General features: G+C 44.4%; 2 protein-coding genes across 2 annotated transcripts in view; one reads left to right on the plus strand and one right to left on the minus strand.

Annotated features, from left to right (window-relative positions):
- The window catches only part of LOC141121710 (uncharacterized), a 191,243-nt gene that overhangs the window by 152,515 nt on the left and 14,638 nt on the right, over window positions 1-24,090 (plus strand). The window contains exon 9 of the mRNA XM_073611426.1: window positions 14,758-16,113. Within this exon, the coding sequence (XP_073467527.1) occupies window positions 14,758-16,113 (1,356 nt within the window). The remainder of the gene's footprint in view (window positions 1-14,757; window positions 16,114-24,090) is intronic.
- LOC141121716 (uncharacterized) overlaps window positions 1-24,090 on the minus strand; it is a 278,834-nt gene that overhangs the window by 118,194 nt on the left and 136,550 nt on the right. The window lies entirely within an intron of this gene.

A 24,090-nucleotide genomic window follows, 5' to 3' on the forward strand; every position in this document is an offset into this window, starting at 1 on the left:
CCAGTGTCCAATCACCAGTGATACCTATATAACCCATCAGTAATTACTGTGGCTCTGTGTCCCGTGATGTCCTTCGAAAGAAAAGGATTTTACAAGTAAGCTGTTTTTAAAAAATCCTATTTTTTAGTAGAGACCCTATAAAATCACAGTTGTTGCAATATTTTATGTCACTGTATTTGCGCAGGGCTCTTTCAAACTCAATCTTTGGGAAAAAAATACACGTCAATGAATTAAAAAAAAAAAAACTAAACAGTAAAGTTAGCTCAATTTTTTTTTCTTTTGTATAATTGAAAGATGATGTTACGCCACGTCATCTTTATTCTAAGCAAAAAAAACTGATTTTAGCCAGAATCGTGCAGCTCTAATGGTGACTGTATCATTGTGTGTGTCAGGTTCCGATAAGGTGTCAGGATGTCACTGTCTATTTCTCCATGGAGGAGTGGGAGTATTTAGAAGGACACAAGGATCTCTACAAGGACGTCATGATGGACAATCAGCCGCCCCTCACATCACCAGGTAAGAGGAGACTTTATTGTAAAGAAGAGAGCAGTACGGAGGGTCCACCTAGATCCCCCATCATCTGATAAACACATAGAAACAATGTATTCAGTCAGTGTGTGTGTTTCCTACAGATGGATCCAGTAATGGGAACCCACCAGAGAGATGTCCCCGTCCTCTGTATTCCCGGGATTCCACACAGGAAGGTCACACCATCCCTCACCATCATCAGGTAGATGAGGAACAATCACTGATAGTATCATTAGGATCTGTACATTATCTGCATTGTTACAATTGATGTCATTTTTATTCTATTTTCAGAGTGGAAACCTGAGGGATTCTAAAGTTGAAGTTAAACAAGTGATAAAAGAGGAGGATGATGAGGATGGAGTGATGGAGGAGTCAGAGTCTCTAAAAGAACACAAAGATCTGTACCAGGACACCATGGTGGAGTCATCCAGCTACAGAAACCCACCAGAGAGATGTCCCCGTCCTCTGTATTCCCGGGATTCCACACAGGAAGCTCACACCATCCCTCACCATCATCAGGTAGATGATTGACAATTATTGGTAGATATGATTTATACACAGCATGTTTGTTACAATGAATGTTTTATTATATATTCAGAGTGGAAACCTCGGGGATGATAATATTGATGTTAAAAAAGAGTATAAAGAGGAGGATGATGAGTATGGAGTGATGGAGGAGTTTTCAGAAGGACACAAGGATATGATGGAGCCACTTAATACCAGAAACCCCCCAGAGATATCTCCCCGTCCTCTGTATTCCCGGGATTCCACACAGGAAGATCACACCATCCCTCACTGTTACAAGGTTGGTGGGATGGAGCATCTAGAACATGGACTTGTGGTGACGATGTGTGGATTTTTTATGTGATGTCACAATAATAAAGCTTATATTTTACAGATGATATTTTCTCTCATTTTCTTGATTTAGAGTGGAGATCCAATCGATATAGAATTTGAGGTTAAATCAGAAGAAGAAAAGATGTATGTGAGGGATGATCAGCAGTCTATGGAGGAGGATGGAATAACGGGGACATTTATAGAGGAGGACACTCCTACAGAGATCAGCACAGGTGAGTCATTAACCCTAAATACATTCCTCCACCCATACTGCTCAATGATTGGTCCAGAGTAGGGCGGGGACTGGGTGATATCAGCCTGTAATACCCTGGTCACTTTCCTGAGCTGTGTTCCCGGTCCAGTATTCCTGTATTTCTCTCAGATTATCTTCCTTCTCTGTGCTGCAGACACAATTTAAGTATCTTGACTGGATTAGAGTTGGGCGAACGGTTCGGGAAGAACATTGGCTGTTCGCCCATTGGATAAACATCCAAGTTGCCGGGTCGTTTGACCGTTTGTTTAGCTCACATGAGTGCACGGGTGCTGTGAGTAACCAGGTGCACGGGTGCTGTGAGTACCTGTGTATTGTTGGGTGTTAGTGTCAGGAAGCTAGTTAGTTAATTGGACAGGGCATAATTCCCAATCCCCATTAAATTAGTAGGTACGATGCCCGGCGGGTGTGGAGATGCGACTCGGTGTTCATGTTTGCGTTCCTTGATCATCTGATCAAGGGCGAATTCTGCTGTGCAAAATGTAAGCACGTTGTTTCCTTGGAAGCCCAGGTTCTGAATCTAGGGAAGCAACTGTCAGGACTAAAAAGAATCTCCATCCCAAAGGAGAGCTGGGAACGTACCCAGCGGGTGCCAGCAAAAGCCAGCACAAAGGCGGGTGGAGAGAAAGAAGGGCAGGCACCAGAGAAGAGTAGATGGGTGACAGTCAGGTAGGGTAGAGGGGAAAGAGTCAGGGAGGCCGATCCAGGGCTGGAGCATCCCAATAAGTACGCTCCATTGAGTGACATCAGTGAAACCAGTCAGGGACCAGCACTGCTGGAGCAGAGTGATGCCCCTAGCTGCCAGGGGAAGAACTCCTCCAGTGAGAGTGGGGGGAAAGTAAGGAAGATTTTGGTGGTAGAGGACTCAATTCTAAGAAGGAATGAGAGGCCAGTCTGTCACAAGGACCTAAAGCGCCGAACTGTATGTTGTCTACCGGGCGCTCAGGTTTGGCACATTACAGATCAGGTGGACAGATTACTGGGGGGGGGGGGGGGGGATTGAGGAAAAGGATCTCCAAGGTAGTATTCTCATAAATAGCACTGGTACCTCGAGCCACACTAGAAAGGCAGAGGGAGATTAGGGCAGTAAATCTGTGGCTGAGGAGCTGGTGTAGAAAAGAGGGTTTTGGGTTCCTGGGCCGACTTTTCAAGCGGTGACCAGCTCTATAGAAGGGACGGACTGCACCTAAATGAGGAGGGTGCAGATCGGCTGGGAGTGAAGATGGGCAAAAAGTTAGAGGGGCTTTTAAACTAGACAACAGGGGGGAAGGGTCCAGACATAGAGATAGCCAGTGTGGAACGTATTTCAGTGGGTAGCAGTTGGGACATTAGTGGTAGGTTGGCTAAAACACCTAAACTCATGGTAAGTATAGTAACAAGTCCTATTTGCAACCCCAGAACACCCAATAAGGAGCTAGTATGCGTCCAGACAAAACTATGAGGCATGTTCACTAATGCCAGGAGTCTGGCGGACAAGATGAGAGAACTAGAGCTGCTACTGTATTAGGTGAAATTAGATTTCATGGGAATTTCAGAGACTTGGTTCAATAGTTCTCATGATTGGCTGGCAACCATTGAGGGGAATTCCCTATATCACAGGGACAGGGAGGGTAAAAAGGGGGAGGAGTATGCCTGTATATCAAAAATGATATACAGGTGAATGTGAGGGATGACCTCACTAATGGAGCAAGGGAAGAGGTGGAATCTTTATAGGTGGAGTTACAAAGGGAGGAAACCAAGGAGAAAATAATACTGGGAGTATGCTATAGGCCCCCTAACCTGAGGGAGGAGGGGGAGATGGACCTCCTATCACAGTTTGGAATGGCGGCAAGGATGGGAAGTGTCATCATAATGGGGGATTTTAATTATCCAGACATAGACTGGGCGGAAGGAACCGTGCATTCATCTAAGGCTCGCCATTTCCTAAATGTCTTACAGGACAATTTCATGGGTCAGATGGTAAATGTGCCAACAAGAAACAATGCGTTAATAGACCTACTGATTACTAACAATACAGACCTGATCACAGATGTAGAAATAAGGGGCAACTTAGGGAAAAGCGATCCCGGGTCAATTTGTTTCAGCATAAATCACACAAATAGGAAACATAAGGGGAATACAAAGACACTGAATTTCAAAAGAGCCAACTTCCAAAAACTATGCTCCTTGCTAGAAGATAATAATTGGGATAAAATCCTAGGAACAAGAACTCGGAGGAAAAATGGGTGTGCTTTAGGAGCATATTAAATAAGGATATTAGCCAGTGCATCCCAAAAGGTAATACATTTAAAAGAGCTAATAAAAGTCCTGGGTGGCTTAACGCCAACGTAAAAATTCATATAAAAGCAAAGGAGAAGGCCTTCAAAAAATACAAGGCTGAGGGATCATCATCAGCATTCCAACTGTATAAAGAATGCAAAAAGAAATGTAAAGGTGTAATCAGGGCAGCTAAGATAGAACATGAAAGGCACATAGCAGAGGAGAGTAAGAAAAATCCCAAGAAATTATTTAAGTACATAAATAATAAAAGAGGGAGGACAGATCATATTGTCCCCATAAAGAATGATGAAGGGATTCTGGTTACAAAGGATGGTGAGATGGCAAAGGTTTTAAATTTCTTCTTCTCCTCAGTCTTCACAAGGGAATCGGGGGGCTTCAGTAACAAAAACTGCAGTGTTTATCCTCATGACACATCACAGGAAGCACCCCATGGTTAACAGAGGATAAAATCAGAAACAGACTTGAAAAACTTAACATAAATAAGTCACCGGGACCAGATGGCTTGCACCCGAGGGTCCTTAGGGAGCTCAGTCAAGTAATTGCCAGACTTTTGTTCCAAACTGTATCATTAGCAGAAATCAGCATGGATTCATGAAGAATTGTTCTTGCCAAACAAATCTATTAAGCTTCTACGAGGAGGTGAGCTGCCATCTAGATGAAGGAAGGCCGGTAGATGTAGTGTATCTGGATTTTGCAAAGGCATTTGATACAGTTCCCCACAAATGTTTACTATACAAGCTAAGGTCTGTTGGCATGACCATAGGTTGAGTTGCGATGCTACCAACTATTCCATAGTTTGAGTACCTGGATTGAAAACTGGCTACAAGGGCGAGTTCAGAGGGTACTGATAAATGGGGAGTACTCGGAATGGTCCAATGTGAAAGTGAGGTCCCTCAGGGTTCTGTCCTGGGACCAATCCTATTTAATTTATTCATAAATGATCTGGAGGATGGGATAAACAGCTCAATCTCTCTATTTGCGGACAATACTAAGCTAAGCAGGGCAATAACTTCTCCGCAAGATGTTGAAACCTTGCAAGAAGATCTGAACAAATTAATGGGGTGGGCAACTACATGGTAAATGAGGTTTAGTGTAGAAAAATGTATAATAATGCGTTTAGGTGGAAAAAACATGAATGCAATCTATACACTGGGGGGAGAACCTCTGGGCTAATCTAGGATGGAAAAGGACCTGGGGGTCCTAGTAGATGACAGGCTCAGCAATGGCATGTAATGCCAAGCTGCTGCAAGCAAAGCTAATAGAATATTGGCATGCATTAAAAAGGGGATTAACTCCAGAGATAAAACAAAAATGCTCCTACTCTACAAGACTCTGGTCCGGCTGCACCTGGAGTATGCTGTCCAGTTCTGGGCTCTACTCCTCAGGAAGGATGTACTGGAAATGGAGCGAGTACAAAGAAGGGCAACAAAGCTAATAAAGGGACTGAAGGATCTTAATTATGAGGAGATTATAAGCACTGAACTTATTCTCTCTGGAGAAGAGATGCTTATAATATTGATATAAAAGCGCAGTATATTGCAGTGCATCAGTGCAGTTTTACTGCAGTATATTGTGGTGTGTCAGTGGAGTGCATCTGTGTAGTGAGTACTCAAGTTAAAGTGCACCAAACACCACTTTCCATTGTTTAAAGTGCATCCACGTACACATTTCCACATCCTGTATGTATTTTGTTAATAAGCACCCCCCATTATGTCTGGGAGGACAACAAGGAGAGGCAGACATTCCCATGGCACTGTGAGGGGACCAGTAGCATATGCGTCCACAGGCAAAGGTGGACATGGTCCGTCCTCAGTCAGGGCATAATTTTCTCTGTTTAGTGATGTTGCCTGTGCTATCCAGCTAGAGCATGCAGAGGAGGTGGTGGACTGACTTTCTAAACCATCCTCATCTTCCTTATCCTCTATCACCCAAGCAGAGACTAGTGCGCAGTCCACCGCAGCTGCCAGAGTGGCTTCTTTTGTCTCCTTGTCCACAGCTACTCCTGCCATAGCCCCATTATCAGCCATGGAGGAGTCAGCTGAGTTATTTGAACACAACGTCAGCCACTTGCTCCTTGATGATGCATAGCCATTATTTGATTCAAATGTTGGTTCTGAAGTTGAGGAAGGGAGTTACATGAGCCTACAGAGAGGGGAGAACACTGATAAACAACAAATTGGCAGTCATGTTCCCCCACCAGCGTATTGCCAAGTTGTCTTCAGTGGTAATGAGGATGGAGGGGGTGATAATGATGAGATCACTGACACGACTTGGGTGCACAACCCCAACAGGGCAGTCATCATGGAAGAGTAGAGAGCAGCCACCCTATTCCATCACATTGTGGAGCTGTTATATCCCAGCCCAATTCCCACAGCTCAGCTGTCTGGGCCTTTTTTAACACATGTGCAGCTGATCGCACTGTTGTAATTTGCAAACTTTGCTTCAAGCAAATCAAGTGTGGCAAAAACACCAGCCATTTGGGTACCACATGTTTGACGAGGCATTTAACCTCCCACCACTCGGCCTGCTGGCAAAAGCACCTGAAAGCCACACAAAAGGGGCGCAATTCTGTTCCTCCTCCTTACTCACCTCAGTCTACCCCAAATATACCTCATGACCTCTCAGCAGCCTCCACTGACAGGGTGCCACAGGTCTTTGCAGCATGTCTGCCAGTAGCACACCACCAGCTGTCAAATATAGCAGGAACATTTTGCCCCCTCTGCTGCAGTGAAAAAAAATAGTCCCCGCCACCCACATGCCCAGTGTCTAAATTCAAGCTTGTCAAAGCTGATGGCTTTACAACTCCTGCCTTTTCATCTGGTGGATTCTGCCTCCTTCTATGAATTTGCAGAATGTGCTGTACCACAGTGGCAGGTTCCCAGTCGCTATTTCTTTTCATGTAAAGCCATTCAAGCTCTGTACTATCACATGGAAGGCAATGTTGTGTCATTGTTCAGCAAGGCAGTCAGCCGCAAGGTCCACATTACTGTGGTCCAGCAAGTATGGTCAGGGACGATATATCTCATTTACAGCAGACTGAGTAACTCTGCTTGTAAGTAAGAAGGATGCAGAACAGGGCTCAGTGCTGCACCTTGTTGTGCTGCCACATCTCCATACAGCTAGTGGTGATGATGTGAGATTTGTCAGCTCCACCCCCTCCTCCTCCACCTCTTCCATGCCATACTCTGGTGAATTGTCCTATGAACCACCATTACACCCTAATGCCCCGTACACACGGTCGGATTTTCTGACGTAAAATGTGCGATCGGAGCTTGTTGGAAATTCCGGCCGTGTGTAGGCTCCATCGGAATTTCCGTCACACAAAATTTGGGATCTGGTTCTCAAATTTTCCGACAACAAAATCCGTCCGCGCAAATTCCGATCGTGTGTACACAATTCTGACGCACAAAGTGCCACGCATGCTGGGAATCAAGCAGGAGAGCAGCATTGGCTATTGAACTTAATTTTTCTCGGCTCGTCGTACGTGTTGTATGTCACCGCGTTCTTGACATTTGGAATTTCCGACCAACTTTGTGTGACCATGTATATGCAAGACAAGTTTGAGCCAACATCCGATGGAAAAAATCCATAGATTTTGTTGTCGGAATGTCCGATCAATGTCTGATCGTGTGTATGGGGCATAAGTGTTCAAGGGGCTATTCGATGAGTCAGACCAAAAGGTCCCATGCAGTGCTTCAGCTGGTCTGTGTTGGGGACAGGAGCCACACCAGAGCAGAGATTCTTGCAGCTCTGCAGGGGCAAGCCCAGAGGTGGTTCACGCTATGCCAGCTGGAGCCAGGAATGGTGGTGTGCAATAATGGCACAAACCTCCTGTTCGCCCTTAGACAGGGAAAGTTGACATGTGCCATACCTGGCACATGTCCTCAATTTGGTAGTGTAGCGTTTCTTAAATGGGTACCCAGGGTTGTAAGGTCTGCTAAAATAGGCCAGAAGAGTCTGTAGCCATTTCTGGCGGTCATACACAGCCAGTGTTCGGTTGGCTGAAATTCAGCGGGAATTCCACCTGATAAATTACCTGATTTGTGACATGCCCGCCAGGTGGAACTCGACTTTGGCAATGCTGCAGTGACTGCACATGCAACAGAGGGCCGTCAACGAGTACCTGTGTGAGTATGGCACAATGACAGGCCCACGCCAATGGCTGCTAATAAAGGATGCATGCCCGTTACTGTCACCATTTGAGGAGGCCACAAGTATGGTGAGCCGTGACAATGCATGCATCAGTGACACAATTCCTATTGTGTTCCTGCTGGAGCATACTCTGTCTGGCATTATGGACAGGCATGGAGAGCTTTCCAGTTGACAATCCGCTGTTACTGGGTCATGAGAATAGATCACTGGCTAGAACTTGCCCAGTACGCAATTGCATCCAGCATGCTTTCTGAATGGGCATTCAGTTCTCGTCTGTTTGCAGACTCTCTGGACCGTCAGCAAATGTATCAAAATGAATCAGTCCTGGATTAGCAGCAGCTATCAAGTCCCTGATGCCCATGCCACTGATTAAGTGCTTTTTGGATCTTGAATCTCTGAAAGACTGTCTGGGCTGCATAGCTTTGTGGGTGAGTTTTTGGGCGTAGGTTTCATGGACACAATTAGCACCCAAGGACCAATTTTTCCGCACCTGTTTGACAGGTGCATATCATTTCAATTTTTGACAGCAAGGCCAATTCTTGCTTTCATCAAGAGTACCTCTATAAGGTTACAGTGTGAAGACAACACCGGCACCCAAAGCCCAATTTCTCCTATCACCTTCCAGGACGGCACACCTGAGAGATGAGGGCTCCTCCCTACTGGAAACACAATCAATTGACAGCTTGTTATAAGTCCCCACCCTTCCCCTTGATCCCCAGTATTGATTGTGTTTCTCCCGAACACAGCAGCATGTTTGTTTTGTTTAAAGACCAAATGACCGGAAGGGGTCTGATGGTCCCCTGTTGAGACAGGTTTTAGGGAGGCCGGGGAGGGCTAAACTAACCTACAGGCTTGTCCTTCTCACAGGTCGCCCCCAAGTTTGCACCAGCTCTCTGGCCGCAGGGAGTGCGCGCCATCGCTGGATGTGCATGAATCACCACCGCCAGCCGCTCTTTTCATTGCCGCTCTTACAGGAAGTACTGCTCTCCGAGCCTCACTCTAGTACACGGCCGCATCACAGGAAGTGGGCGGCACCAGAATTACATCGCAACCCATGTTAGAAATGCCGGGAGAAAGCGTGGAGAGCGGCGTGGAGACAGAGCAAGGCGGAAAGTGGTTGGCTTGCTGTACTAGCCCCACTAGCGGTACTAAGCAGCCCAGGACCCTGCCAACCTCCTCATGGAACAGAAGGAAGGGAAGGCAACTGCGGGCAGATTCAGGTCGGGGTCCGGTAAGTACAAACACCCTTTGGAAAGCGAGGAGGGTAGGGGGTGAGAGGTCCTGGATTCTAGGTGTCTGAGAATCTTTGGGATGACCAGAACAGGCTGGACTTCACCAATCACCTTACCCTTCCCCCCTCTCCAGTACAAGCCCACAGTTAGGGGAAGACAAAATAATGTTATATGCTATATCTTTTGTATTACAGAATCCCCCAGCCCAGGAGGCCCCTGATAAACACCCTCCTGCCGCTACAGGGCATAGCTCCTCAAAAAAATGTGGGTACTGTAAGGATAAACTCCCAAAGTCCCACTCAAAGCCCTTCTGCTATAACTGTATAAACAAATAAGCAGGAAAAGAAGCTTCTGCATTGATGAAAAAATTTCTCTCATCTATGCAAACGGAAATGCTGGCAACAGTCAAAGATTTCCGTGATGCCGCCGGGCAGTCAACAACCCAGGGCCCTGACACAGATGAGCTTACCCCTAGAGAAGGCACGTCCTCCCAAGAGAGCCTCTTTGGAGGGGGACCTAGTGCCCTTCTCCCACCCTCACAGTCACTCCCTCTAGCCCAGGTAGAGGAGGAAGGGGGGATATGGAAAGCCAGGCCAGGTCAGAACACAGCTCAGAGGGAGACCTGGATCCAGACCTGTTAAGTCAGACTCAGGAGGATGCCAGGTTAGGGAGACACCTCTTTACCCTAGAGGATCTGGATGGACTCCTGCAGGCAATATATGCTACTGAGGAGATTCCAGAAGCCCCTAGAGTAACCTCAGCACAGGGCAAGGTATACAGGGGGCTAAGCAAGGCTCATTCCAGAGTGTTCCCATTCCATCAATCCCTTAAGGATCTGGTCCTACAGGAATGGAGGGAGCCTGAAAGGAGGATTGTCGGACAAAAAACTTGTAAAAGGAGGTTTCCCTTTAATCAGACTGACGAAGAGACATTCTTTAAGCTCCCAAGACTGGATGCCGCCCTGTCTCAAGTCACCAAGCTGTCTGACCTCTCCTTTGAGGATGCAGGCAGTATTAAGGATCTGATGGACCGTAGAGCAGAATCCCTTCTTAGAAAAGCTTGGGAGGCTAATACATCAGCCATGGGTCCGGCCTTAGCATCAGCCTGTGTAGCCAGGAATGCAGATTTCTGGGTGGAGAAATTGACCAAGCACCTGTCTCAGGAATCCGAAGCGGGTGACGTCCTTGACTCCCTATCAGTGATAGGAAAAGCTGTCGCTTACCTTGCAGATGCTGCAGTTGAGTCTGCTAGAGCCTCGGCTAAAACGGCCGCATTAATCAACTCAGCTAGGAGAGCTGTCTGCATTAAGGCTTGGGAAGGAGATGTTATGTCAAAGGGTAAACTGTATGGCCTTCCCTTTCAGGGTTCATTGCTGTTTGGTCAGGGCCTGGACGACGTTCTGTCTAGGTCTTCAGAAAAGGGTAAAAAATGTCCAATACAGCCCAAAAATGAAAAATTTAAAAGAATTTTTGGAAGCCCCCCAAGGCAACCACAGCATAGAGCCAAAAAGGAGCCCAACAAACAGTGGGGCTATGGTAGGGGAAAGCAAAAGAAGAAGGGAGGTGCTAAGAACCCTAGGTCTGATGTCGGGAAGTATACCAGCCAAAGTCTGGCACAACTTCACTCAAGAGACCTTCACTTCTTCCTGTCTTCATGGGACAAAAAGAAGGAGTCCTTGGATCAGAAGATATTACTAACCCCTCAGGTCCTGTCCTCCCTGGAGTGGTGGACAGTACCCAAAAACCTAAAGGGTGGCAGGCCGTGGGCTCAGTGGAATCCGGTAAAAGGTACCACCGATGCCAGTTCCTGGGGGTGGGGGGCCCACCTTGGAAAGGAGAAAGCCCAAGGTCAATAGAATAGCTCGCTAGATTGGATATCGTCCAACTACAGGGAGCTCAAAGCAGTGGAGGAGGCCCTGAAAGTCTTTCAGAAGAGCATCATGAGCTCCGACAACGCCACTGTCGTAGCCTACTTGAGTCACCAGAGAGGCACCAGGTCCAGACTCCTGCTAGAATTATCCAAGCAGATCCTGGACTGGGCCGAAGGAAAGGTTCTCTCCATTTCAGATGTCCACCTAAAAGGGAGAAGCAATACCGAGGCAGACTTCCTCAGCCGTCAGCCGACAAGACAAGGGGAATGGGAACTGAACCCTGAGGTATTTCAAACCCTGGTGCAACGCTTTGGAAATCCGGAAATGGATCTGTTCGCCAACAGGTGAAACAGGAAGGTAAAGAGATATTTCTCGATTTCCCAAGAGAGGGAGTCAGAAGGACTAGATGCACTGACTCAAACCTGGCAGTGCAGGCTGGCATACGCATTTCCACCCCTAGCACTGATTCCACAAGTTCTTCAGAAGCTCAGCCAGTCCCCAGGCCAACTCCTCCTGATAGCACGGTGGCCAAGGAGAGCTTGGTTGGCAAGCTTAAGTTCGATGGCAGTGGCAGAGCCATGGAAGCTCTCAAACAGGCCGGATCTTCTCAGTCACCACTGTTACGGTTATCCTGGAGTTTCTCCGGGACGGAGTAGACCAAGGTCTACCGGTCAGCACACTTCGGGTTCAGATAGCGGCCCTCTCGGTCTATCTTGATTGGCAAAGGAAGACCTCATTAAACGTTTTCTGCTGGCCAGGGAAAGGATTTCCCCCGTCTCCAAAAGTAGTTTCCCACCATGGGGCTTGACAAGGGTGTTAGAGGCGTTATCGAAACACCCATTTGAACCTATAGAAGAGGTTCCCTTACCTTAAAATTATCATTTTTGTTAGCAATTACTATGGCCAGGAGGGTCAGGGACTTGCAAGGGCTGTCCATGAAGGAACCTTTCCTGTTGGTACAGCCAGATAGGGTCACCCTCAGGGCAGATCCCTTGTATTTACCAAAGGTAGCAACCTTGTTTCATAGGACGCAAGCTATAACATTGCCGTCCTTTTGTGATATACCAAAAAATGAGAAAGAAAAGAAGAAACTTCATTGTCTGGATGTAAGAAGGTATCTCCTTACCTATCTAGAAAGAACAAAGAGTTTTAGGAGGTCCAGTCACTTGCTAGTTTTGTACGCTGGGTCTAGGAAGGGACTTCGGGCTTCTAAAGCCTCAGTCTCCAGATGGATCAGGGAAGCTATCTCCATGACTTATGAGAGTTCTGGAGTTTCAGCACCAGCAAAGGTTAAAGCTCATTCAACCAGGTCACTAGCAACGTCCTGGGCTGAAAAAGCAGGGGCCTCCTGGGAACAAATCCGCAGCACGGCCACCTGGTCCAGTCAGGATATGTTCCTGAAGCACTACAGTTTGGAAGTGTTCTCACAGCAAGACTTGGCTTTTGGTCAGATGGTCCTACAAGCTGTGGTCCCACCCTGAAAGTAGAACGGTGTTTACTTGATTATCCTCTAGGCCTGTGTTTACTTGATTATCCTTTCAGGTGTGCCATCCTGGAAGGTGATAGGAGAAAACCTACGTTAGACTTACCGATTGTATTTCCTGTAGGGCGGAGCCCTCAGCTCTCAGTGCCGTCCTGGAAGGTTCATAGAAATACCGTTACCGGTAAGTCTAACGTAGGTTTTTTTCTGCACCTGTTACTTCTGTCAAAGTCTGCGAAAGAGACACCAGAATAAATTCAAAAAATCTCTAATCATGTTCTGAGTCCACAAAATGGCAGCAGATTCAATACACGGTACAGATGCGCCACTTTACAGTCAGACTAAGGGGACCCCCAGGCACTATATTTAAAGGATTTTTTTTAGTTTTATTGTTTCACTTTAAGCAATACTGTAGTAAATTCCTGCTCATTTAAAAATGATGTTTTTTACAAACATTTTTTCCATTGATACATGTCCCCCAGGGCATTACCCGGACAACCATAACCATTGTATGCCCAATTACTAGCATATAAGCCTTCAGAATGGGCACTTTTGAATTTTTCAGTTCGGGTCCCATAGACTTCAATGGGGTTCGTTATCTGGTTCTGAACTTTTGCGATGTTCGAAGGTTCTGCTTTGAATCAAACTGGGTCATTTGGCCCATCTCTACACTGGATTTATGGAGCTTCTGGGGTTCAGCTGGCACCAAAATGTTAGGCATTACTAGACCTAGGCACCAGGGGAATGTGCTTTGGATTTCCTTCCGCATGCCCAGGTCTAGCAAGATTCCTGACAGAACAATTCTACCGGGGTTACTTTCTCTGCTGTTTACTGGCTGTGCCGGGTGGACGGATATGTCTGTATAGTCTCAGACCTAAGTAACTGAGTGCAGTCTCAGGAGATGGGAGGCAGCGGTGTGAGACCTATGTAGCTTGTCTCAAGTAAACTTTTAAGCTTCCACTGTTTACTGAATATCAATATTATGAGTCCTGACCCTTACACTATATAATTTATATTGTACATTACATACACCCGACCCCTGCACTATATAATCTATGTTGTACATGACGTCATTATGATTCTATATAGTCCTATCTGTAGTATCTTATACAGTGTGTTTGTACATTACATAGTCCTGACTTCTGTTCTCTCCCTTCTACCCACTTCTATATATAAACATAATATGTATTCTCTTTTGTTACACCCATTTTCTACCAGCTGAACATTTTGATTGGAGCACAAACTTTTACATTTTGATAATAATTTGACAACATCCTCAAACTTTGGAACCTTAAAGAGAAAGTGATAATGAGGGAGAAGTTAATAATCCAATGATGGTGGTCTTCAGGATCAGTCCAGTCTTCATCTTGGTTGTTCTCCCCCATCCTCACTCTCTGACCTCTGGTGGGGCTCAGCCCTGCTGTTATTCATGACTAAATCATGAACTAAATAAGGAAGTGCAGGACTTCTTGTGTTGGGAAGATGGCAATGAGTGGTAGAGGGGGTGGGGACTTTCGTCCAATAATCCCCTCATCACTGTCACTCCTAAAAGACAGTTCTCGTTGTTTCCTCACTCTCTGACTAAGGTCCATGAATACAGAAATGAACTGGTAGGAAATCAGAGGACCCATTTACTAGTTACCTTGAGGGTGGAATTGTAAGATCCTCAGAGACAAAGCTGCCTGATGTGGGCGGAGTCCTGGTTTAGGGAAAACCAATCTGCTCATGTCTAGTAATAATCTTTTTATTTCTATTTTAGTAGATGGACGGGAGAAGAGGAAAACCTCAGAGGATTGTCTCAATTTGTCTCCAGACTGTAAAGTAGAAGATGAGGACATCACACAGTACAGTCCAGGAGAAAACCTGTCTACCTCAAATGTCCATTCGGCACCACGCAGTGTAGATGGACCATCGTATTCCTCTTATCCTGAGGAATCTCAGACTGTGAGGGATGGTGTCATCCTTCCAACAGATAAGCGCTTTTCCTGTACTAAGTGTGAGAAGTGTTTCCACTATAAATCCAGTCTTAATGTTCATAAACGATCTCACACAGGTGAGAAGCTACATCCCTGCCCTGAGTGCGGGAAATGTTTTTCACAGAAGTCCTATCTTCACAGACATCAGAGATCTCACACAAGGGAGAAGCTACATCCCTGCTCTGAGTGTGGGAAATGTTTTTCACAGAAGTCTGATCTTTACAGACATCAGAGCTCTCACACAGGGGAGAAGCCGTATTCCTGCCCTGAGTGCGGGAAATGTTTTTCACAAAAGTCCAGTCTTTACAAACATCAGAGATCTCACACGGGGGAGAAGCCGTATTCCTGTCCTGAGTGTGGGAATTTTTTTTCACAAAGGTCCAGTCTTTACAAACATCAGAGATCTCACACGGGGGAGAAGCCGTATTCCTGCCCTGAGTGTGGGAAATGTTTTCCAGATAAGTCCAGTCTTTACACACATCAGAGATCTCACACAGGGGAGAAGCCGTATTCCTGTCCTGAGTGCGGGAAATGTTTTTCAGATAAGTCCACTCTTTACACACATAAGAGATCTCACACGGGGGAGAAGCCATTTTCCTGTTCTGAGTGCAGAAAATGTTTTTCGCGGAAGTCCAATCTTTACACACATCAAAGATCTCACACAGGGGAGAAGCCATATTCCTGTCCTGAGTGCGGGAAATGTTTTTCGGACAAGGCCAATCTTTACAAACATCAGAGATCTCACATTGGGGAGAAGCCGTATTCCTGTTCTGAGTGTGGAAAATGTTTTTCAGGCAAGGTCGGTCTTTGCACACATCAGAGATCTCACACAGGAGAGAAGCCGTATTCCTGTCCTGATTGTGGGAAATGTTTTTCAAGAAAGTCCGCTCTTTGCACACATCAGAGAACTCACACAGGGGAGAAGCCGTATTCCTGTCCCGAGTGTGGGAAATGTTTTTCACAGAAGTCACATCTTTACAACCATCAGAGATCTCACACGGGGGAGAAGCCGTATTCCTGTCCCGAGTGTGGGAAATGTTTTTCACAGAAGTCTGATCTTTACAAACATCAGAGATTGCACATGGGGGAGAAGCCGCATTCCTGTCCTGAGTGCGGGAAATGTTTTTCACAAAAGTCCAGTCTTTACAAACATCAGAGATTGCACACGGGGGAGAAGCCGCATTCCTGTCCTGAGTGCGGGAAATGTTTTTCAGACAAGTTCGGTCTTTACACACATCGGAGATCTCACACGGGAGAGAAGCCGTATTCCTGTTCTGAGTGTGGGAAATGTTTTTCACAGAAGTCCGCTCTTTGCAAACATCAGAGATCTCACACAGGAGAGAAGCCGTATTCCTGTCCCGAGTGTGGGAAATGTTTTTCACAGAAGTCTGATATTTACATACATCAGAGATCTCACACAGGGGAAAAGCCGTATTCCTGTCCTGAGTGTGGGAAATGTTTTTCAAATAAGTCCAATTTTTACAGACATCAGAGATCGCACACGGGTAAGAAGCCGTATTTCTGACCTTGGTGCGGGAAATGTTTTTTTGATAAGTCCAATCTTTGCAAACATCAGAGATCTCACACGGGGAGAAGCTATGTTCCTCTACTTAGTGAGGGAATTGTTCCTCACTGAAGTCCTGTCTTCCTGTACATCAGGGATCCCACACAACCCTTGAGGTGTTGCTGGACATCACAGCTCTCATGTGGGGAAGAAGCACACCCTGATATACACCTCAGATATACTCCATGGCTGATCTTCATCATGTAAGAAACAGTTCATTAGAAGATCAGAGATCACCAAAGACATGGATGAGGTGTTGTACCATGTTGGCCATTGATAACAGTAAAAAAATAAAAATTGAGTCATTACCTATCATTGGCTGAGTACATTTTGTGGTCTAAACTTTCATAAAACACTTTAGGTTAAGTTTAAAAAAAACAAAAAATTGTTGAACGAATTTGCCCAGCTGTGATGAATATCGAGCATACTTTATTTCATACAGTGATTTCTCTGGCTCCATCTGGTGGCCATAATGCGGTATTGTGCTGCTTTTATTGATTGAAGTATTTCCAAGAAAAATACCCCATTGTTTCCACTAGACATGTGCAATTCGTTTCGGTCCGAATACATTCGGATGAACTTTTGATTATTCGGATGAAATGAACGGATCAGTCAAAAAACGATCAACCAAAGAAATAGCTGGTTTTTAAGCAGCGGGCCGGAAATCCGGCCACCCGCGTCCTTGACAACCATTAGTCATCATCTGTCCGCGTGATTCCCCACTGACAGATGAATGTAAAGATAAAGAATGCTGGCATTTCCCGGCAATAGAAAAATGTTTAAAAAAATTACCATTTTTTTTTTAAATGGCGTGGGGTTCCCCCCAAAATCCATACCAGACCCTTGTCGGAGCATGCAGCCTGGTAGGTCAGAAAAAGGGAGGATGAATGAGCGCCCCCCTTCGGAACCATACCAGGCTGCATGCCCTCAACATGGGGGGTGGGTACTTTGGCCCCCACCTCAAACCACCTTGTCCCAATGTTGATGGAGATAAGGGCCTCTTCCCGACAACCCTGGGCTGTGGTTGTCGGGGTCTGCAGGCGGGTGGGCTTATCAGAATCTGGAAGTCCCCTTTAATAGGTTGCCCCCCAGATCATGGCCCTCCCCCATGTGAATGGGTATGGTACATTGTACCCATACCCATTCACCAAACAAATGTCAAAATAAAAACCACAGGAAACTATTTTTTGCAAGTCCTGTATTAAAAAAAGAAAAAAAGGTGTCTGTCAGCCCCTCAAAGTACATCCATCGCTGACCTGAAAAATTGCAAAAACCGCTTTGCCTCCTATGAGGCTACCCGCCATATGCTGTCGCTTTGCCTTGACAGCTCTTATAGAGACAAGGGGTGGGGCCACCCAGTTAAGTCACTCATGGCACCACCCCTTTCTGACATCACATGGGCCGGTGCCACTGGGTGATGTAACCAGGTAACCCCCAACCTTGCTTATATAACCGCTTTCAAAACGAAGAGAGGGCAGGCGGTGGGTTGCCTCTTAGGAGGAAAAGGGTTTTTTGCAATTTTTCTGGGTCGGTGGGCGTCGTGATTGACGATAAATGTACTTTGAGGGACACTTTTTTATTTTTTAACCCTTTCGCTGCCAGGCTCTGTGCTCCATTTTGTGCACTGAGGTGGCCAGACCATTTTTGCAATTTTTTTCCTTTTTGCTTTTTATTTTTCACTTATAGCTTTCAGAGTTTGATAAAAGATCCCCCAAACCATATATTTTCTGAAAGCACATGACCAGTAGAATAAAAAGAAGGTGCTACTGATTTTTAAGGTCCCATGATATATGCGCAAATGTTTATCAAAACAATATTTTTGCTAAAAATCCACTAAAATCATGATTAGCAGATAAATACACAGCAAATTTTACAATTTTCCTACTAAATATAAAAGCTTAACCTGTATTGAGTTAATAAATAACGAATATTTGTAACTTTTATATTCCGCCTTTTTGCGAAAAAACGCAGCTAAATTTACAAAATTCCTGCTAAATCCCTACTAATTATAAAAGCTTAACCTGTATGGCGTTAATAAATAACAAAAAATTTTATTTTTACATTGCGTCTTTTTGCAAAATGGTGAAAATCGAACGTATGCAAAAATGTAAATATCACAATTTTCTCTAAAATCTGAAGGTTTTCATTTTTCCCTTACAGCTTTCAGAATTTGTGAAAAACCCCCAAAACCATATATTTTCTGCAAGCACATGACCTCTAGAATAAAAGAAGGTGCTACTGATTTTTTTAGGCCTCGCAGTATTTGCACAAATGTTTATCAAAACAATATTGTCACAAAAAATACACTAAAACTATTATTAGCTGATAAAAACACACAATTTTACAAAATTCCTGCTGAATATAAAAGCTTACCCTGTGTTGAGTTTATAAATAACAAATATTTGTACATTTTAAATTGCGCCTTTTTGCAAACTGGTAAAAATCGAATGTACCCAAATATTGCTCTAAAAATCTGGAGCTTTTCATTTTTCACTTACAGCTTTCAGAGTTTGTAAAGGAAGCCCCCCCCCCAAACCATATATTATATGTATATATGTATTTGCGCAAATGTTTATCAAAACAATATTTTCGCAAAAAATTCACTAAAACCACCATTGTCAGTAAAAAACACAGCTAGTTTTACAAAATTCCTGATAAATTCCAACTAAATATAAAAGCTTAACCTGTATGGAGTTAATAGATAACAAATATTTGTAATTTTTACATTGCGCTTTTTTGCAAAATTTTCAAAATCGAACATACGCAAAAATGTAAATATCCAAGCTTTTCTAAAAATCTGAAGGTTTTAATTTTTTTCTTACAGTATTCAGAATTTGTGAAATAAACCCAAAGCCATATATTTTCTGAAAGCACATGACCAGTAGAATAATAAGAAGGTGCTACTGATTTTTAAGTAAGGCCACACAGTTTTTGCGCAAATGTTTATCAAATCACTATTTTCACAAAAAAAAAAAAAAAACACTAAAAACCACTAAAATTATTTGCACACATAAACACAATCTTAACTAACTTACGTAATTTCTGCTAAATTCTTACTAAGGCCTCGTTCAGTGGGGTGTGCTAAAGCGTACACAGGTGTTCTGTGCATCCCTGTGCAGGCAGTCCTATTCATGTCAAATGGGACACAGCAGCTGCAAGGACAGATCTGACATCCCATGTGGGTGTAGGTGCATGGACCCAAATGCAGACAGTGTGAGTTCAGGGACTATCTGATCCTGCCTGCAAAAAACTGTTGGGACTGTGTCCGTCTCCGCTCTGCATAGCAGGACCTGTCATCCGCGGGAGATTAGCAGATCGATCCCCCGCTGAACAAGCCGATTCCGTCCCATGGAGGTGCCTGTGCGAAAGGGGCCTTGCTATGACATTTTTTTTTTCACATTTGTTTTTTTAAACACATTTTTTTTAATGGGGGGGGGGGGTGTCTTTGAAAAGACTTCAGGAGTCTAAACAAAAAAATCACAAAAAAACAAACTAAAACTTGTGCTTAATGGAAAAAAAGGAATATAGAAAAAATTAATTATATAAGCATAGCTGCTGCTACAAAGGTGCTAAAACCTTAGTGATAAAGTATATGGGTGATAACAGCGCTAACGGGATACCGTGCTAGTATAACACAACATAACACACTAGGCAATATGAAAAATTGTGTATTATGCTGGGTGCTTCAAACATAAAATATACATAAACATAACAAGATAAAGTGCTGAAAAAGTCACACAATAAACAGTATGGAAAAAAATCTTGTAAAAATGTGCTGTGTATATCCAAATGTTACTGGATCGACTGAGTCTAAACAAACCTCTAATGGATGGAAGCCTCTAAATAGCGGCTCTCATTCATTCATAAACGGTGGCATAGTAAACACTGTTTACTATGCCACCAACCGTGACAACTGAACATATGAGCGATCAGTGCTGAATGCTCACTATGTTCACTTAGGAAAGGAAGGGGGCTGGTAAACTTATGTTTACCAGCCCCCCCCCACTCTCCAACCTGACACTGCACTCGCCAATCTCTCAGACAGCAGCTACGGGGAATGCCGGCCTGCAGAGCTGCATGGAGCGGCTGCCGGGGATCGGTAAATGAGGGGGGGCACTGAAGGGTGTGCCAGCGGGGGGGACATCATTTAGGGGAAAAAAAATTTAACTGTGCAATTGCCGTTGAGAGTGGCAACGGAGGGAGCCACCGATTGCAACGGGTCCACGGAGATTCGTGCTGGCAGGGCGGGCGCTGATGCTGGGGGGTGAAATATAGTGCTGGGGGATAGATATAATAGGTAGAGGACAGTGTGGGGGGGACAGAACAATCATTTGAGGTAGTGCAGGAGGGGGGAAAACAGCAGGTGACAGGTAGAGAGGCGTGGGGGGGTGTCATTTTAGCTGAATATCTCTGATCAGCGTCTTGTTAGCCACTAATCAGAGTTATGGTTTTGTTCAGCAGAGTCTGCTGAACATTTCACATATAAGTTTATGGTCACTGAGGTGACCATGAGCTTAAAACAGAGGAGGAATGTAGGTCCATGCGGCGTACAAACTTGGCCACCTGCAGGCAGTTCTGTAGGTCCGTATTGCGTCCGGATCTGGCAGTGAAAGGGTTAAAGCGAATTTCCCCATAAGAAATAATGGAAACTCAGTTGATTCGTTCCACAACCATTTATTCATAAGTCCTTCAGTTTATAGTCCATATAAAAAGATCATAGCAATGTGACCAGATTGTGTAACCATAAAATGTCCATCCACAAATGGAAGCCTTCACAAGGGGATTAGAAGCAAAATCCAACAGGAGCTACAGAGTATAAAAGAGAAGAGAGGCGCCGCTAGGTGTAGCAATATGATTACATTTAATGAAGGTAGAACATATAGCAAACATAGTTGATGATTAAAAGAGGAACATCTAAGTAGGCAGGCATCCGGGGTAAAGCTGTCCACATAGACCATCCTCCTCACCTCCGGATCTCACCGCTGTCAGTCTGACCAGGAAGACTACCCTGCAGTAGAGCAATCTGAAAATGAGGTTATAACCGCTTGTGTAGCGCAGTGTTTAAGGGATGACATCAATGGTGAGGAGGATAGTCTATGTGAACAGCTTTACCCCGGATGCCTGAATACTTAGATGTGCCTCTTTTAAGCATCAACCATGTGAGTTGCTAAATGTTGCATGGTAGGGGTGTGTGTCCTACATTAGAAAAAAAATTTAGAAAATTAGACTTGGGAAACTTAACATTAATAAATCACCGGGACCAGATGGCTTGCACCTGAGGGAACTCAGTCAAGTAATTGCCAGACCGTTGTTCCTAATTTTTACTGACAGTCTACTGACTGGAATGGTACCAGCTGATTGAAGAAAAGCCAATGTAGCACCAATATTTAATAAGGGCCCAAAATACATCCCGGGGAATTACAGACCAGTTAGCCTAACATCAATAGTATGTAAACTCCTGGAGGGGATGATAAGGGACTATATACAAGATTTTAGTAATGACAACGGTATCATTAGCAGTAATCAGCATGGATTCATGAAGAATCGTTCTTGCCAAACCAATCTATTAACCTTCTATGAGGAGGTGAGTTGCCATCTAGATAAAGGAAGGCCCATAGACGTGGTGTATCTGGATTTTGCAAAAGCATTTGACACAGTTCCCTATAAACGTTTACTGTACAAAATAAGGTGCGTTGGCATGGACCATAGGGTGAGTACATGGATTGAAAACTGGCTACAAGGGCGAGTTCAGAGGGTGATGATAAATGGGGAGTACTCAGAATGGTCAGGGGTGGGTAGTGGGGTTCCCCAGGGTTCTGTGCTGGGACCAATCCTGTTTCATTTGTTCATAAACGACCTGGAGGATGGGATAAACAGTTCAATCTCTGTATTTGCGGACAATGCTAAGCTAAGCAGGGCAATAACTTCTCCACAGGATGTGGAAACCTTGCAAGAAGATCTGAACAAATTAATGGAGTGGGCAACTACATGGCAAATGAGGTTCAATGTAGAAAAATGTAAAATAATGCATTTGGGTGGTAAAAATATTAATGCAATTTATACACTGGGGGGAGAACCTCTGGGGGAATCTAGGATGGAAAAGGACCTGGGGGTCCTAGTAGATGATAGGCTCAGCAATGGCATGCAATGAAAACAGAATATTGGCATGCATTAAAAAGGGGATCAACTCCAGAGATAAAACGATAATTCTCCCGCTCTACAAGACTCTGGTCCGGCCGCACCTAGAGTATACTGTCCAATTCTGGGCACCAGTCCTCAAGAAGGATGTACTGGAAATGGAGCGAGTACAAAGAAGGGCAACAAAGCTAATAAAGGGTCTGGAGGATCTTAGTTATGAAGAAAGGTTGCGAGCACTGAACTTATTCTCTGGAGAAGAGTTGCTTGAGAGGGGATATGATTTCAATTTATAAATACCGTACTGGTGACCCCACAATAGGGATAAAACTTTTTTGTGGAAGGGAGTTTAACAAGACACGTGGCCACTCATTAAAATTAGAAGAAAAGAGGTTTAATCTTAAACTACATAGAGGGTTCTTTATAGTAAGAGTGGTAAGGATGTGGAATTCCCTTCCACAGGCGGTGGTCTCAGCGGGAGCATCAATAGTTTCAAGAAACTATTAGATAATCACCTGAACGACCGCAGCATACAGAGATATACAATGTAATACTGACATATAATCACACATAGGTTAGACTTGATGGACTTGTGTCTTTTTTCAACCTCACCTACTATGTAACAATGTAACACCTACATACTTTTGCTAATAGGTGTCCCTCGTTCTCATCTCAGGAAGTTGGGAGGTAAGTAATATAACCTACCCATTTCCAGATGCCAGATGTAATGGGATAATCAATGTTATTCACTTCACCTGTCAGTGGTCATAATGTTATGGCTGATCAGTGTACAGTACATACACACACAGCACAAGGCCGTGTTCACATTACGAGATGGTTCTCAGGCTGCAGTTCCTCTGAACTCCACAAGGTGGTGATCTCACTTCTACCCAGACAGAAAATCTCTATGGATGACAGACAGGAAGTGATGTCAGTTACAGGCAGGAAGTTTCGGGTGAGTTGGGAGGAAGTAGAGAGAAGACGTTGCTGGAAGAGGCAGTAGAGGAGGTAATAAGATCTTATTTTCTATTTACACCCAGTAACCCCCCGTCATGTCCGTCCTCTTCCTCCATAGTCACTGTGATGTCTTTTATCTCCAGCAAATGATGATACACACATATATAGTGTAGAAACCTAGATTAACCCCTTCAGGGGCAGAACATTTCCCCATTTACGGGGCCGGAACATTCTCTTCATTTTGGAGATAAATTCTAGTGATATGTTCCTCTAAACAAACATCACTGACAATAAATAGACAAGACAATGACCATCCTGACCATACATGGCCTACAAAGGGCAATTATGGGACATACTCAAAGGAATGACAGAATGGAATGCCCATAGACTTTAACAGAGAGATGGAATGCCCATAGAGAATCATGGAAAAAAAAATCAATTTGTGACAGACTCTTTAGACATATCATTTTTTTTTTTTTAAACCTACTTTTAAATATCAGTGGCCATGTTTAATATTGAGATTAGGGGGAATATTGTTGTTTTTTTATGGCATAACAAAGGTGAATGACAGAAGGGAATGCCCATAGAGTATAATGGGAAACAAAGTATAAACTCATTTGCAGGCAAATCTGAGAGACATAGCAATTTCACCTTTCCCACAGCTGTTCTTCAAGTAGAGTAGCAGATTGTATGATTGTAATTATTTGGGATTACAGCTGTTTTCTATGGAATGACAGATAAATGATAGAAAGGAATGTCCATAGAGTATAATGGGAAGGGGAGATGTGACCTGGTGTCAGAACCATTG

The sequence above is a fragment of the Aquarana catesbeiana genome, unplaced genomic scaffold (genome assembly GCF_042186555.1).
Source record: "Aquarana catesbeiana isolate 2022-GZ unplaced genomic scaffold, ASM4218655v1 unanchor228, whole genome shotgun sequence".
Classification (NCBI taxonomy): domain Eukaryota; kingdom Metazoa; phylum Chordata; class Amphibia; order Anura; family Ranidae; genus Aquarana; species Aquarana catesbeiana.